This window comes from Microtus pennsylvanicus, chromosome 1 (genome assembly GCF_037038515.1).
Source record: "Microtus pennsylvanicus isolate mMicPen1 chromosome 1, mMicPen1.hap1, whole genome shotgun sequence".
Lineage (NCBI taxonomy): Eukaryota > Metazoa > Chordata > Mammalia > Rodentia > Cricetidae > Microtus > Microtus pennsylvanicus.
This window is the reverse complement of record NC_134579.1, coordinates 102,363,693-102,376,288: the sequence shown is the minus strand read 5'-3', so window position 1 is coordinate 102,376,288 and position 12,596 is coordinate 102,363,693. Positions and strand designations below refer to the sequence as shown.

Here is a 12,596-nt window from a genome sequence, read left to right as displayed (position 1 = left end):
CGCAAACCCCCTCTCATCACACTGTCAGGGTGACGCTGCCACCAGCTGGAGGACTTCTGTCACTGGTGATTTCATCCCAGACTGAGCACACAGGTGCACGGGAAAGCACCTGGACAAACGAGGCAGTAACGCCCTTGACCTGTAGGTGGCAGCAGCTCCCAGCCGCAGAGATCCAATGAACGGACCCTAATCCCCGAGTGCGTGAGATGGAACCAGCGGTGCCCAAGACGCTTGGCAACTCCCAGGGTTCCTTTGCAAAAATTCTGCTCATCTGCTCCGGCACGATTCCTACTCAGTCTGTCGACACATCGGGAATCGAAGGACACGATCCAGTGGTGGTGGCGGTGGCACAGGCGTGTAATCCCAGCATTGGGGAGGTGAAGGCGGAAAGAAAACAAATTCCCGGTCATCCTTGGCTACATATCAAGGTAGAGGCCAGCCTGGAGTAAATGAGACTCCGTTGTACATAAAAAGAAACCGACTCTGTTGATGTCTTCCAGCCTGGCTCTCCCCTGAATTCCAGGGCACACCTGTCTGTTAGCTTTCCCACTGGGCTGTGATGAGGAGTTCATATTTAAGAGTCTCAACCTCAGTTCAATTATCCCTTACTCAGCTGAGCGGTGGTGGCGCATGCCTTTAATTCCAGTACTCGGGAGGCATAGGCAGGCGGATCTCTGTGAATTCGAGGCCAGCCTGGTCTACAAGAGCTAGTTCTAGGACAGGCTCCAAAACCACAGAGAAACCCTGTCTCGAAAAAAAAAATCCCTTACTCTGGCACGTCGTACTCCCTCTCCAGCCCATCTCCCTTCCCAATGAGATAGGCACCCTCACCCTAAGTAGCCTCGGCTGTTCTGGAACTCATTATGTAAACAAAACTGGCCTTGAACTTATTGCTATCCTGCCTTTGTCTTCCCAGTGTTGGGGGGTTACCTGTGCGACTCACACACAGCTTAGTGTTTTTTTTTTCTTCTTAATGTATAGGCATTTTACCTGATGCCCAGGGAAGTCAGAAGAGGGTGTCAGAACCTCTGAGCTGCCCATGTGGGAGCTGAGAAGCAACCCAGGTCTTCTGGTAGAGCAGCTCTTAACTGATGACTTATCTCTCCAGCCACCCCACTTCTACCCCTCACCCCAGTCACACACCACCTTTTGCCCCAAATGCTTTTCCTGGCACGCCTTAACCCTCACCTAGAATTTCTTCAAAACCTGCCTTCTCAGCAGAGACTGGCACTGGGAGGCAGAGGCATGGGTTCTCTGTGAGTTTGAGGCCAGCCTACTCTACAGAGCAAGTTCTAGGCCAACCAAGGCTACATAGTGAGACCCTTGGAGACTGCAAATCTAGATTTGGGGAAGTAGAAATGGGGACCAGGAGGTCCCTCGGTTTTATACACAGTGAGTTCAAGGCTCCTTTGGGCTGCATGAGATCTTGATTGGTTTTTCGAGGCAAGGTTTGTTTCCTGGCTGTTCCGGAACCTGCTCTGTAGACCAGGCTGGCCTCAGTGATCCATTTGCCTCTCCTTCCCAAGTGCTGGGATTAAAGCTTCGCAGGCCACCACAGCAGCAGCACCACGGACTGCAGTTGAGACTCTGATTTAAGGAAAACAAACATTGAAAGGAGCCCAGGGGTCAGCTCAGTCAGCAAGTGCTTGCTTTGCAAGCATGAGGACCTTAGTTGGTTCCCCAAAACCCGTGTGAGAAAACTAGGTATGGTGGCCTGCGCTTGTGGGAGCAATGCTGGGGAGACGGAAGCGGGAAGATTTCAGGCCAGCCAGTATGGCCTGTTTGGCTCTAGACCCATGAGAGACTGTCTCTAAAGTGTATCTGTGCCTATGTGTGTGTGTTGGCAGGGTAGCAGGCTCAGCAGTTAAGAGCACTGGCTGCTCTTGCAGAGGAACAGGGTTCCATTCCCATCACGCACATGGCAGCTCACAGCTGTCATTAATTTCAGTCCCAGGGTATCTGCTGCCCTCTTCTGTTCTCCTTAGGCCCCAGGCATACATGCGATCCCCATGTACACCTGCAGACAAAATACTTATATGCATAATTTTTTTTTTGTTGAGACAGGGTTTCTGTCCTGGAACTTGCTCTGTAGATGAGGCTAGCCTTAAACTCAGAAATTCGTCTGCCTCTGCCTCCAGAGTGCTGGGATTAAAGGTGTGCGCTACCACTGCCCGGCTCATAAATAAATATTTTTTTTAAAAAGAATGTTGGTTGCCGGGCGGTAATGGTGCACGCCTTTAATCCCAGTACTCGGGAGGCAGAGGCAGGCAGATCTCTGTGAGTTCGAGGCCAGCCTGGCCTACAAGAGCTAGTTCCAGGACAGGCTCCAAAACTATAGAGAAACCCCTGTCTTGGAAAAAAAAAAAAGAATGTTGGCACAGAGATAGAAATTACATAAATAAATTATGTTTAAAAAAAAACACCTGAAGAACAATAGCAGAGGTTGATCTTAGGCCTTCACACAAACCACTCTCTACAAACACAGAGGAGGGGAGGGTTAAATTGCAATTCTTAAGCCAGGAGTGATGACTAGTGCCTGTAATCCCTGTCCCTTGGGAAACTGAGACAGGATGATTGCATCAAGTTTGAGGCAGTCTGAGTGGACTACATAGTGAGTTCTAGACCAGCCTCCAATGTTAGAGGTTAGGATTATAACTCCATGGTAAAATTCCTGTTTAGGATCCCCTCTGAGGGGCTGGGGTGTGGCTCAGTGGTAGAGCCCCTGCCTAGAATTCCCCAGTGAGGGGCTGGGGTGTGATTCAGTGGTAGAGCCCCTGCCTAGAATCCCCTAGTGAGGGACTGGGTGTGGCTCAGTGGTAGAGCACCTGCCTAGAATCCCCCAGTGAGGGGCTGGGGTGTGATTCAGTGGTAGAGCCCCTACCTAGAATCCCCTAGTGAGGGGCTGGGTGTGGCTCAGTGGTAGAGCACCTGCCTAGAATTCCCCAGTGAGGGGCTGGGTGTGGCTCAGTGGTAGAGCCCCTGCGTAGAATCCCCCAGTGAGGGGCTGGGTGGGCTCAGTGGTAGAGCCCCTGCCTAGAATCCCCCAGAGAATAAACAGGGCCATTGCTTTGTAGTAGATCATTCACCAATCCAAAAAAAAAAAGTTTAGAGCAAAGTGCACACTTTCATTTCTTCATTCATTTTTCATGCTAACATTTAACCTGTCTGCATGAGTGATGTTGGCAGGACACTGTGGCTTTCTCTGGAATCAGCTGTCTCATTTTCCTGAAGTCTCTCCATTCAGCCAGATACTGAGTTCTGAGGGCATAGCTGTGACCCACTGCACTGGCTCTCTCTAAACGCAGGAAGCCCACCAGATGAGGGGCCAGGGAGCCTCCCCTCTCAGTCAAATGGGCCCTGTGGAGCACACAGTGAGTCTAGTTGCTCACTGTGCCTGCACTCCCAGCACTCAGGAGGTGGAGTGAGAAACAGCACTAACCTCTGAGCCAAACTGTCACCATCTTCAGGAACTGGGCTGGGCCTGTTCAAAACACCATCCCAGATGGGCTTGCTGACGACTGAACTTTCTCATAGAAGGATGGAGCAGAGAGACTCATGGGACCTTTGCCTGAGTTCCCAGGCAGAGAGGCTCATGGGATCCCCACCTGAGTACCCAGGCACTCCTCCCAACCAGTTGTGTATTTTATTTTAGGGGGTATTAACGTGGGGAGACCTAGGGGAAGGGGCTCCATCCATGCAACCATGGGGAAACCATCATCCCTCCTAAGGAGACTTTCCAGTGGGGCCTTTTGGGGTGTAGCATTGTATACCTGTGAAAGCCCCCTCACCCACGCTCTCTAAGTAAGGCCAATAGACTCACTGATGTTCCAGGGTTAACTTTGGTGGCATCATACTTTGTGCCTTATAGTTTTGGTGACCTTATAGTAAGGGGAAAGAATTTTAGCAACAATGGACCAGGAAGATGAAGGTTTCAGCATCTTCAGCTACAGAGCAAGTTTGAGGCCAACCTGAGACACAAGAGACCCTTTAAACACACCTACACACACACACACGCAGAGGAACACACATATATGATAAGATTGCTCACTGAGTACAGGCCAAGCCTGATGACCTGGGTTTGACCCCTGTGACCCACACGGTGAAGGTAGAAAACTAACTCCTGCAAGTTGTCCTCTGACCTCTCTATGCATGCTGTGCCATTACCATGCACACAAAAAATGATATTAAAAATAAAATATAGCATAATGTTGATGTCTGGACAACGGGGGAGGATGTGGTTGTCTCCCACGCCAGGCCACATTTATCTCCTGTCAGATTTTCTAGGGATAAAGGAAAGGCTGAAACAGTGTCGCAGCTTGCCAGCCTGCCAGCCTGCCAGCCATCTAACCTTCGCTCAAAGTCTGGGAGAGGCGCCAGGGCCAGACACGCTGGGCAGCAGGCGGCTGGATCGCATCCAGAACCATGCCTTGGTAACCCTATGGTACAAAGAGACCTGAATGCGCTTGGCTTGGGGTCAGGAAGGCCTGAGACCACTTAAACAGAAGGTAGGTGGCAGTGGGGTGGGCAGATGAGGATGTAGAGGTGTGTGTGTGTGTCTATTCGGCAACAAGATGCCGGCAGGGAGCTAAAAGGTACATGTCTGCCAGCTGACACACCGTTCACGTCACTGTACAGGTACTGTCCCGCTGGGTCTGGGTCTGAGCAGCCTGCAGCTTCTGCACAGGAGATAAAACACGGGCCTGCCATTTGAACTCTGGGTTTGAGGCGTGAGAAAAGGGGTGTGGGTGGGTGGCAAAACTTTTATTTATTTATTTATTTGGCTTTTCAAGACAGGGTTTCTCTGTGTAGCCCCAGCTGTCCTGGAACTCACTCTGTAAAACAAGAATTCATGGAGATCCACCTGTCTCTGCCTCCCAAGTGCTGGGATTAAAGGCGTGCACCACCACTGCCTGGCTAAACGTTTGCATATGAGTACTCTGCCTGCAGGTATGCCTGCGTTCCAGGGTATCAGATCCCATCATAGATGGTTGTGAGCCACCATGCGGTTGCTGGGAGTTGAACTCAGGACCTCTGGAAGGGCAGCCGGTCCCTTTAACCACTGCCGACTAAACATTTTTATCTTTATTATTGTGCATAAGGAGAAAGTCAGTGGTTCTGAATCCAACAGATGAGCCGAGAAACCCTGGGAAAGGGGACAAAGTCTCATTCTGGACAGGAAGATGCTCAGAGAGGTGGGATCACTGAGGACTGACCGCTCTAGAGAGGGATTTTATTTTATTTATTTTGGTTTTTTGAGACAGGGTTTCTAGTGTGTGTTTGGAGCCTGTCCTGTGTAGACCAGGCTGGCCTCAAACTCACAGAGATCCTCCTGCCTCTGCCTCCACAATGCTGGGATTAAAAGCGCGCAACAGCACCGCCCGCTTTATTTCCTTTTAAATTCACTCATTCATCCCCCTGCCTCCTTCATGTAGTTGTACAGACGCATGTTGTAGAGCTCGTGTAGAGATAAAAGGACAACTTAAAAGAGTGGGTTCTCTCCTTCCATCACGTGGGTTCCAGGAATAGAACTGAGATCTTTAGGCTTGGTGGCAAGCACCATAACCAGTTCAGCCATCTCAGGACATGGTGAAGGGGGATTTTGACTTTGGGTAGTGAGGGGGTGGAGGAGGTCTGAGGCAGTCAATTCAAGACGGGACTTTCAAACTCGGCAGGAAGGTTCATGCCTGCAAACCCTGTATTCCTGAGGCTGAGGCAGAAGCAGGACCGAGCTCAAGGCTAGCCTGGGCTACTCAGTGAGACTCTACCTTTAAAACAAAGGTGTGTGTGTGTTGTGGGGAAGTCCACTCCAGCCACTCTTTGAGGGTCAGGATCCTGGATCTAGATTAGGGACACTGGGTGGTTGAACAGAGGTGGGGGCTGAGTTGGAGCCACATCGAGGAAGAGATCACTCGCGGATGCCTGGAGGTAGGTACCAGAATCTGAAGGCTGGATTTGTACCCACTTTGGACTCCCCGGGGGCGGAGCCCTGGGCGGGATCTATCCCAGCGCGGAAGGATGATGGGCGTGGTCATCTGGGGTTGGGCTGGGGGGGGGGGGGGTCCCAGGGACTGGGGCGGGGCGCGGGCTGGCGCTGCGCAGCCGCGGGGAGGCATCCGCGCATGCGGGGCTCACTCGGCTGCAGCCGGCGCCTACTGCCACTCCCGGGAGCATGAAGGACCGAACCCAGGAGCTCCGCACGGTGAGTCCGATCCCCGCGCGCTTCTCGCCCCGCGCACCACAATTTTCCACTCGGCTCCCGCCGACCACCGGTGCGTCCACAAGGGGTCAGAGGTAGCTTTGCAAGCCTGAGGGACCTCCAAACCCCCCTGGGAGTCCCACCCCTCCGATCCACTTCTGGTCACGGACTCGAGCTCTTCAGCACTGGGACTGATGGCTGGAACCTTGGGTCTTGAGGAACTTTTCTGGGCTCTCCTGTTTGGGGGCGATTGGGGAGCTGTTATGGGGTTTCAGTGGCGGGATGCAAAATCGTGACCTGTTCCCCGCCCGCTTGAAGCCGTCCTTGTACTGTCCCCTGGAGGCTGAGCCTCTCGTCTCCCCCACCCCCTGCCCAGAGTTCCCCTCCCAACTCCATCCTTGGGCGCGCTGCGGAAATGAGGCCGCCGGGTGGGGGTGGCCTCTGCGGGAGCTGTCTCTTGGGGCGCCCCATCACCTGTGGCTCCCATCACCTGTGGCTCCCGATCCACCCTGGTCGTCTTAGGGATCCCCGGCTTGCTCTGAATTAAGCACTCAACCATACCTACCCTTGGCCCACCTTTGGGCTTCTAGGCCACCCAAGCTGGCGTTGCCCAGACCCTTCCCGGATTTCCAGGTCTGACTGCGACCTGGATCTATTTTCCTACCTGTGTGACGGAGGCCTCTGGGGTGTGGCTCTTGGGGCGGGGTTTGGAGAGGAGTGGAAGGCTGTAGAACGGCTCTAAGTTAGACCCATCATCTCTAAATCCTGAGACCCCGGTCGCCTACTCTCATTACCCAGGGGAATAGCCTTCCTCGGGCCTCAGACCGAGGGATAGAAGTTAAGCTAGCCCGAGGGAGGGTTGAATAAGGGTGCTTTATCGGGCTGTCTTATCTGATTACTGGGCTGACCATCCCCAGCGAGCTCCACCCACTGATTTCTGGGAGCCCCCTCCCCCCAGCTGGGTGGCTCCCTAGATCTCTCTTCTTGTGCCCCACTTACAGCGTTTCATGGAAAGTTTTGTCTTTGGGCTTTTGCCTAATGGCTTTGATTTCTGCTTAGCTTCCCCGTTTGTGCCTGGATGCCCCCCCCCACCACCACCGTAATGCCAGCCATATATCTGTGCTCTCTCCTCTTGTCTTCCTCTTGGTCTACCTGCAACCGACCCCCACATGCCTTCAGACCCCTATTATTCCTGGCTGGCTGCCCAGTGCCTCATCTATTTCAAAGGAAATAGACAGTCTCATGTCATATATAGTCTTTAAACACTTCCCCCTCCGGTCCCTTGTCACCGCCCTCAAGTTTCCTGTGCTATGTTTTTTGTGTTTTATGTGGTGTCTTTTTTTTTTTTTTAATAAAATCTTTCTTGTAGCCCAAGGTAGCTTGGAACCATGTAGCCCAGTTGGGTCTTAAACTCAAAGCAATCCTCCTGCCTCAACTTCGTGAGTGCTGAAATAGCAGCATGCACCACCGCGTCGGACTGGTGCCAGACTGATTCAGATAGCATGTCCAGGTGATGGACAGCCGTGGACATGGCCGAGTCTGGCTGGGGTACCTAGTGCATCTGTTGTGGGTGGGTGAGGGAAATCGTGCCCAGGAACACAGCAGGCCTTTCCACATGATTGTACTCTCTGGCTCTCAGCCGTCAGCCTCTCTGCCGAAGGTAAAACTGAGGCACAGAAAAAGTGACCCGCTTGTTTGTCGAACAGGCGGTAGATCAAGGTCAGACAGTTGGGTTGTAAAAAACTTGAACCTAGGGCCGGAAAGGTGGCTCAGTGGTTAAGAGCACTAGTTGCTCTTCCGGAGGTCCTGAGTTCAATTCCCAGCAACCACATAATGGCTCAGAACCGTCTGTAATGGGAAATGTTGCCTCTCTTCTGTCATGCAGACCTTCAAGAAGGCAGAGTACTCATATACATAAAATCTTTAAAAATCTTTTAAAAATCTTAAAATTTATCTTAAAATCTTAAGGAAAAAAAAAGCTTGAACCTAGCTATATGTTCCCAACACTAACCTGGGGATGACTAACTGACTAACAAATTAACCCTACATGCATTCTACTCCATCCAGGCATCAAAGCCCCTGGAGATGGTCCCTGCTGGCCATGTCCGTGGAGGACATAGCTGATCCAAGCATGGCTGGACTGAAATAGTCATGGGGGCTGCTGCCATTTTTAGAAATCCCTTACTCTCGCTAGGCAGTGATGGTGCATGCTTCTCATCCCAGCACCCGAAGGCAGAGGCAGGTGGATCTCTGTGAGCTCGAGGCCAGCCTGGTCTACAGGTCGAGTTTCAGGACAGCCAGGGCTACACAGAGAAACCCTGTCTTGAAAAAGACATCCGGCCGGGCGGTGGTGGCGCATGCCTTTAATCCCAGCACTCGGGAGGCAGAGGAAGGCGGATCTCTGGGAGTTCGAGGCCAGCCAGGTCTACAAGAGCTAGTTCCAGGACAGGCACCAAAAGCTACAGAGAAACCCTGCCTCGAAAAACCAAAAGAAAAAAAGAAAAGAAAAATCAAAAAAACATCCGTTGCTCTCCTGTCCCAGAGTTCCTGTTTATGAGATGCAAAGAGGGGATGCTTGGCACGTAGCTCAGCTGGTAGAGTGCTTGCCTAGCATAAACCCAGAGTGTTGGGGCACACCTGTCAGTCATCTCAGCACTTTGGAGGTGGAGGCAGAAGGATCCAGAATTCACCATCATTCTTAGCCCTATGGGAATTTTGATGCTAGATAGCATGGGGTATGTGAGAAAATAAAAAGGGGAAACTCAGAGCCCAGCTTCTTGGGGCTTGGGAGGAGAGCCCAGGTCTTCCAGTTGTGGCTGCATTTGCAGGAGCCCCTGAAGTGCAGGAGTCACCAGGGATGGGGACGCTGGTGCTGATGCTGCAGGACGCCTTCATGGCATCTATGTGCCTGCTCCAGCCTTCCCTCCCTTTTCCTCGTCCTCTGCCTCCTCCTCCTCCTCCCTTTTCTCCCCCACCCAGCACCAACACATTTGGAAGGAAGGAGAAGAGAGCTTATTTATAAAAGTCACACTTGGGGAAGGAGCTGGCGTGCTTCCTCGCTGCTGCGCCGTGGGCTGGGCCCAGCCCTCTAGCCTTCCTCAGCCCCACCTCTCCCAGATCTGCAGATGCACAGTGAAATCGATCATGACGGGGCTAGCAGGTTCCCCTGTCCCTTGCCTTGTAGCTAGGCCCCCAGATCAGAAGCCTAACCCGGCAGAGGTCAAGATCAGTCTAGGATCACACAGCTGGGGAGAGAGTTGGGGAGTAAGCTGTTCCCCTGACATGTGACATGCAGAGGCCTCATGCCTGGAATTCAGAGGTCTCCCTCGCTTTCTTCCTTCTTCCTGCCTTCATTTGTTGGAGAAGGGCTCATCTTAAACTTGTTATGTTGCCTGGAACTCCTGATCTTGCAGGCTCAGCTCCCTACTGCTAGGGTGGCAGGTGCGTACCACCAAATTGATTCTTTTCCTTTTTTTTTTCTTTTCTTTTTCATGTTCCCCCCTGACACAGGTTTTCCCTGCATCCCAGGCTGGCCTGGAATTCATTATGTAGCCAAGGGTGGCCTCAGACTTTAAGCATTTTACTTCAGCTTCCTAAGTGTTGAGTAAGCCACCACACCCAGCTTTTATTTATTATCATTATTATTATTTTAATATATTTACATGTATTCATTTATTTATTATGGGACGGCTGCGTGTGCATGGAGGTCAGAGGACAACTTTAAGGAGCCCTCTCCTTTCATCATGTGGGTTCCAAGGATGGAACTTACGGTGTCATGGTTGGTGGCAGGCACCCTTACCTGCTGAGCCATCTTGTCGGCCCTTAATTTTTCTTGGGACAGGGTCTTTCCTACATTGGCCATGTGAGTCTACTCTTTTGGCCTCTCTAGCATTGGTATTTTGGACACACGTGAACAGGTCTGTACCCTGATTTTCTGTGGGGTTTTGTTTGTTTTTAAGTTAAGGTCTCCTATAGCTGAGGATGACTTTGGACTTCTGATTTTCCTGCCTTCGCTTTCCTAGTATTGGGATTTCAGGTGTGCCCCATCGCTAACTCAGTCTCTGCTGCGATGGGGATGGAACTCGGGGCTTCCTGCCTGCTGCTCAGGCAGCTCTACCAGCTGAGCTATAGTTCTAGACCCCGTTCTTCATTTTCTTCTGGAGAATTTCTGGAACGGACACACACATACACCAATAACCCAGAGTATCCCCAGATTGTTGGTCACCTCTGTGCAAGGCCAGCATGGCACTGGAGACCCTGTGATAAGAAGTAGAGAGTGCCCAGGGACAGTCAGGGCAGAGGAGAAATTAGAATTTCTGTGGCCCAGAGGGAGCTGGACGTCCTAAGATAAAGACCGTGATCGGAAAGGAGGGGTCAGCTGACAAGAGAGTAGAATTTAGGCCTTCCCCCAGATGAAAGGTTTCCGAGCCAGGCCTGTCTTGTGGTGCACGTCTGTCTTCTCGGCTACTCAGGAGGCTGAGGCTGGAAAACTCTCGAATCCAAGGTCCGTTTGAACTGCATGGTGATTTCAGCATTAGCCTCAACAACTTGGTGAGACCTTGTCTCAAATAAATATAAAAATATAGCAGGGAGCTGGAGTTAGGGCTTCGTGGTTAAGAACACTTGTGGCCTGGTGGTGGTGGCACATGCCTTTAATTCTAGCACTCGGGAAGCAGAAGCAAGTGGATCTCTGTGAGTTTGAAACCAGGCTGGTCTACAGAGCGAGTTCCAGGACAGCCAGAGCTACACAGAGAAATCCTGTCTTGACAACCCCAAAATAAATAAATAAATAAATGTATAAAAAGAGGGGGGTGATATCAAGGCCCCTGACACCTTGCTCTCAGTGCTCTATGAGACTGAGGACAAGCAGAACTTTCTGGAAGAGGTAGCCCAGGGTTCTCTTTGTCCGTGCCCACTAGTCCCCTGCTCCTCAAGGTACCATCTCTGACTCCTGCTTAACCTATTTTCTCTGCTCCTTTGTCAGATGGAGCTGGTATTAGCTAGGTTTAGTGGCATAGGCCTGTATTCCCAGACTGTAGGAGACGGAGACAAAAGAATCTGGAGTTCAAGGCCATCTTCAGCTACTTAGCAGTTAAAGCCAACTTGGGCTACAGGATACCCTGTGTCAAAACAAACAAGCAACAACAACAATAAACCCAGAATGAAAAACAAATAATAAAATGGATATGACATTATCTGTTGCCCAGAGGAGGTGACCTAGTGTGTGGTTTCCTAATTCCTCCTCAGCTCCCCGGGAGAGGGTTTAGAATAAACTCTATACTTGGGCATGTGTACGGCTGGGATGCAGATGGAACCGGCTTACAGGACCATCTAGTCAAACCACCTGTCTTCCATAGCACAAACATAAGGTTGAGAGAAGACCAGGGGTTTATTTAAGGATACACGACCCAGTACTACCCCTTTCTGGGTTGTATGGAGGGCGCTGAGCCGGGGCAGAGACTTTAAGTAAGTAGGAAGTAGAATTGCAGGGATCATCCGGCTCTGGGGTGGAGATAGGAGACTAGGCGGGATTTGGGAGCTTGCTTTTCTCGAGACCCAGCCTGCTTCTCTCTGTATATCCCTGTCTGGAGCTCAGGGCCTCTCTGCACTAGCGATATTGACTTTGATTAGTCACTAAAGAGGAAGGGGAAAAAAAGCCTTGGAGGCAGCCAGACAGCAATGCTGGCTGGGCCAGCAGATGAATCAAACCCTGCTGGCTGGCCTGCTGCCATCCCCCGGCCTCTGCACCTCCCAGAACAATCACACTGGCTTCTGGAGGAAAAGTGTCCTGGAATACGGGAGTCTGTGCCAGGAAGATCACATAGATTGTCATCAACACCGCTAGGTGCAGCTCCGAGCTCTCTGCCCACAGTGGCTCAGGGGAGCTCCTGTGTTCCTCAGTTATCTTTGCTGGGGACAACACTTGCTTCCAGCCCTGCAATTTCCTGGCAGTCATGAGGTCAGAGGGTCAAAGGGCAGCTCTGGGAAGTCCATTCTCTCCTTCCTCCTCTCTGTGGGTCCCAGGGATCAAACTCAGGTTGCCAGGCTTGAGTGGAAAGGGCTTTTGCCTGGCTGAGCTATCTCACGGGCGTTTGGAAGGGGCACCCATGAACCACAGTGCACCCATGGGAGTCAGAGGAGACCTTATAGGAATCAGTTCTTTTTATCTGCTATGTGGGTTGAACTTAGGTCATCAAGCTTGGTGGCAAGCCACTGAGACACTTCACTTGTCCAAGGAGAGAGAGAGAGAGAGAGAGAGAGAGAGAGAGAGAGAGAGAGAGAGAGAGAGTGTGTGTGTGTGTGTGTGTGTGTGTGTGTGTGTGTGGTGTGTGTTTTAATTGATGGCTTTTTTGTTGTTTTGGGGCAAGATTTTGATGTGTAGCCCAGGCTATCCTCAAAC

At 51.5% G+C, this 12,596-nt stretch overlaps 1 protein-coding gene across 3 annotated transcripts in view; it reads left to right on the top strand.

Moving 5' to 3' along the window:
• The first annotated feature begins 6,055 nt into the window (after nucleotides 1-6,055).
• The window catches only part of Stx1a (syntaxin 1A), a 28,537-nt gene continuing 21,996 nt past the window's right edge, over nucleotides 6,056-12,596 (top strand). For all 3 annotated transcript variants that reach the window (XR_012910953.1, XR_012910954.1, XM_075977068.1), the window contains exon 1: nucleotides 6,056-6,199. Coding sequence is in view for 1 of the 3 variants with exons in the window: in XM_075977068.1 (XP_075833183.1) it covers nucleotides 6,170-6,199 (30 nt within the window). In the remaining 2 variants the exon portion in view is untranslated. The remainder of the gene's footprint in view (nucleotides 6,200-12,596) is intronic.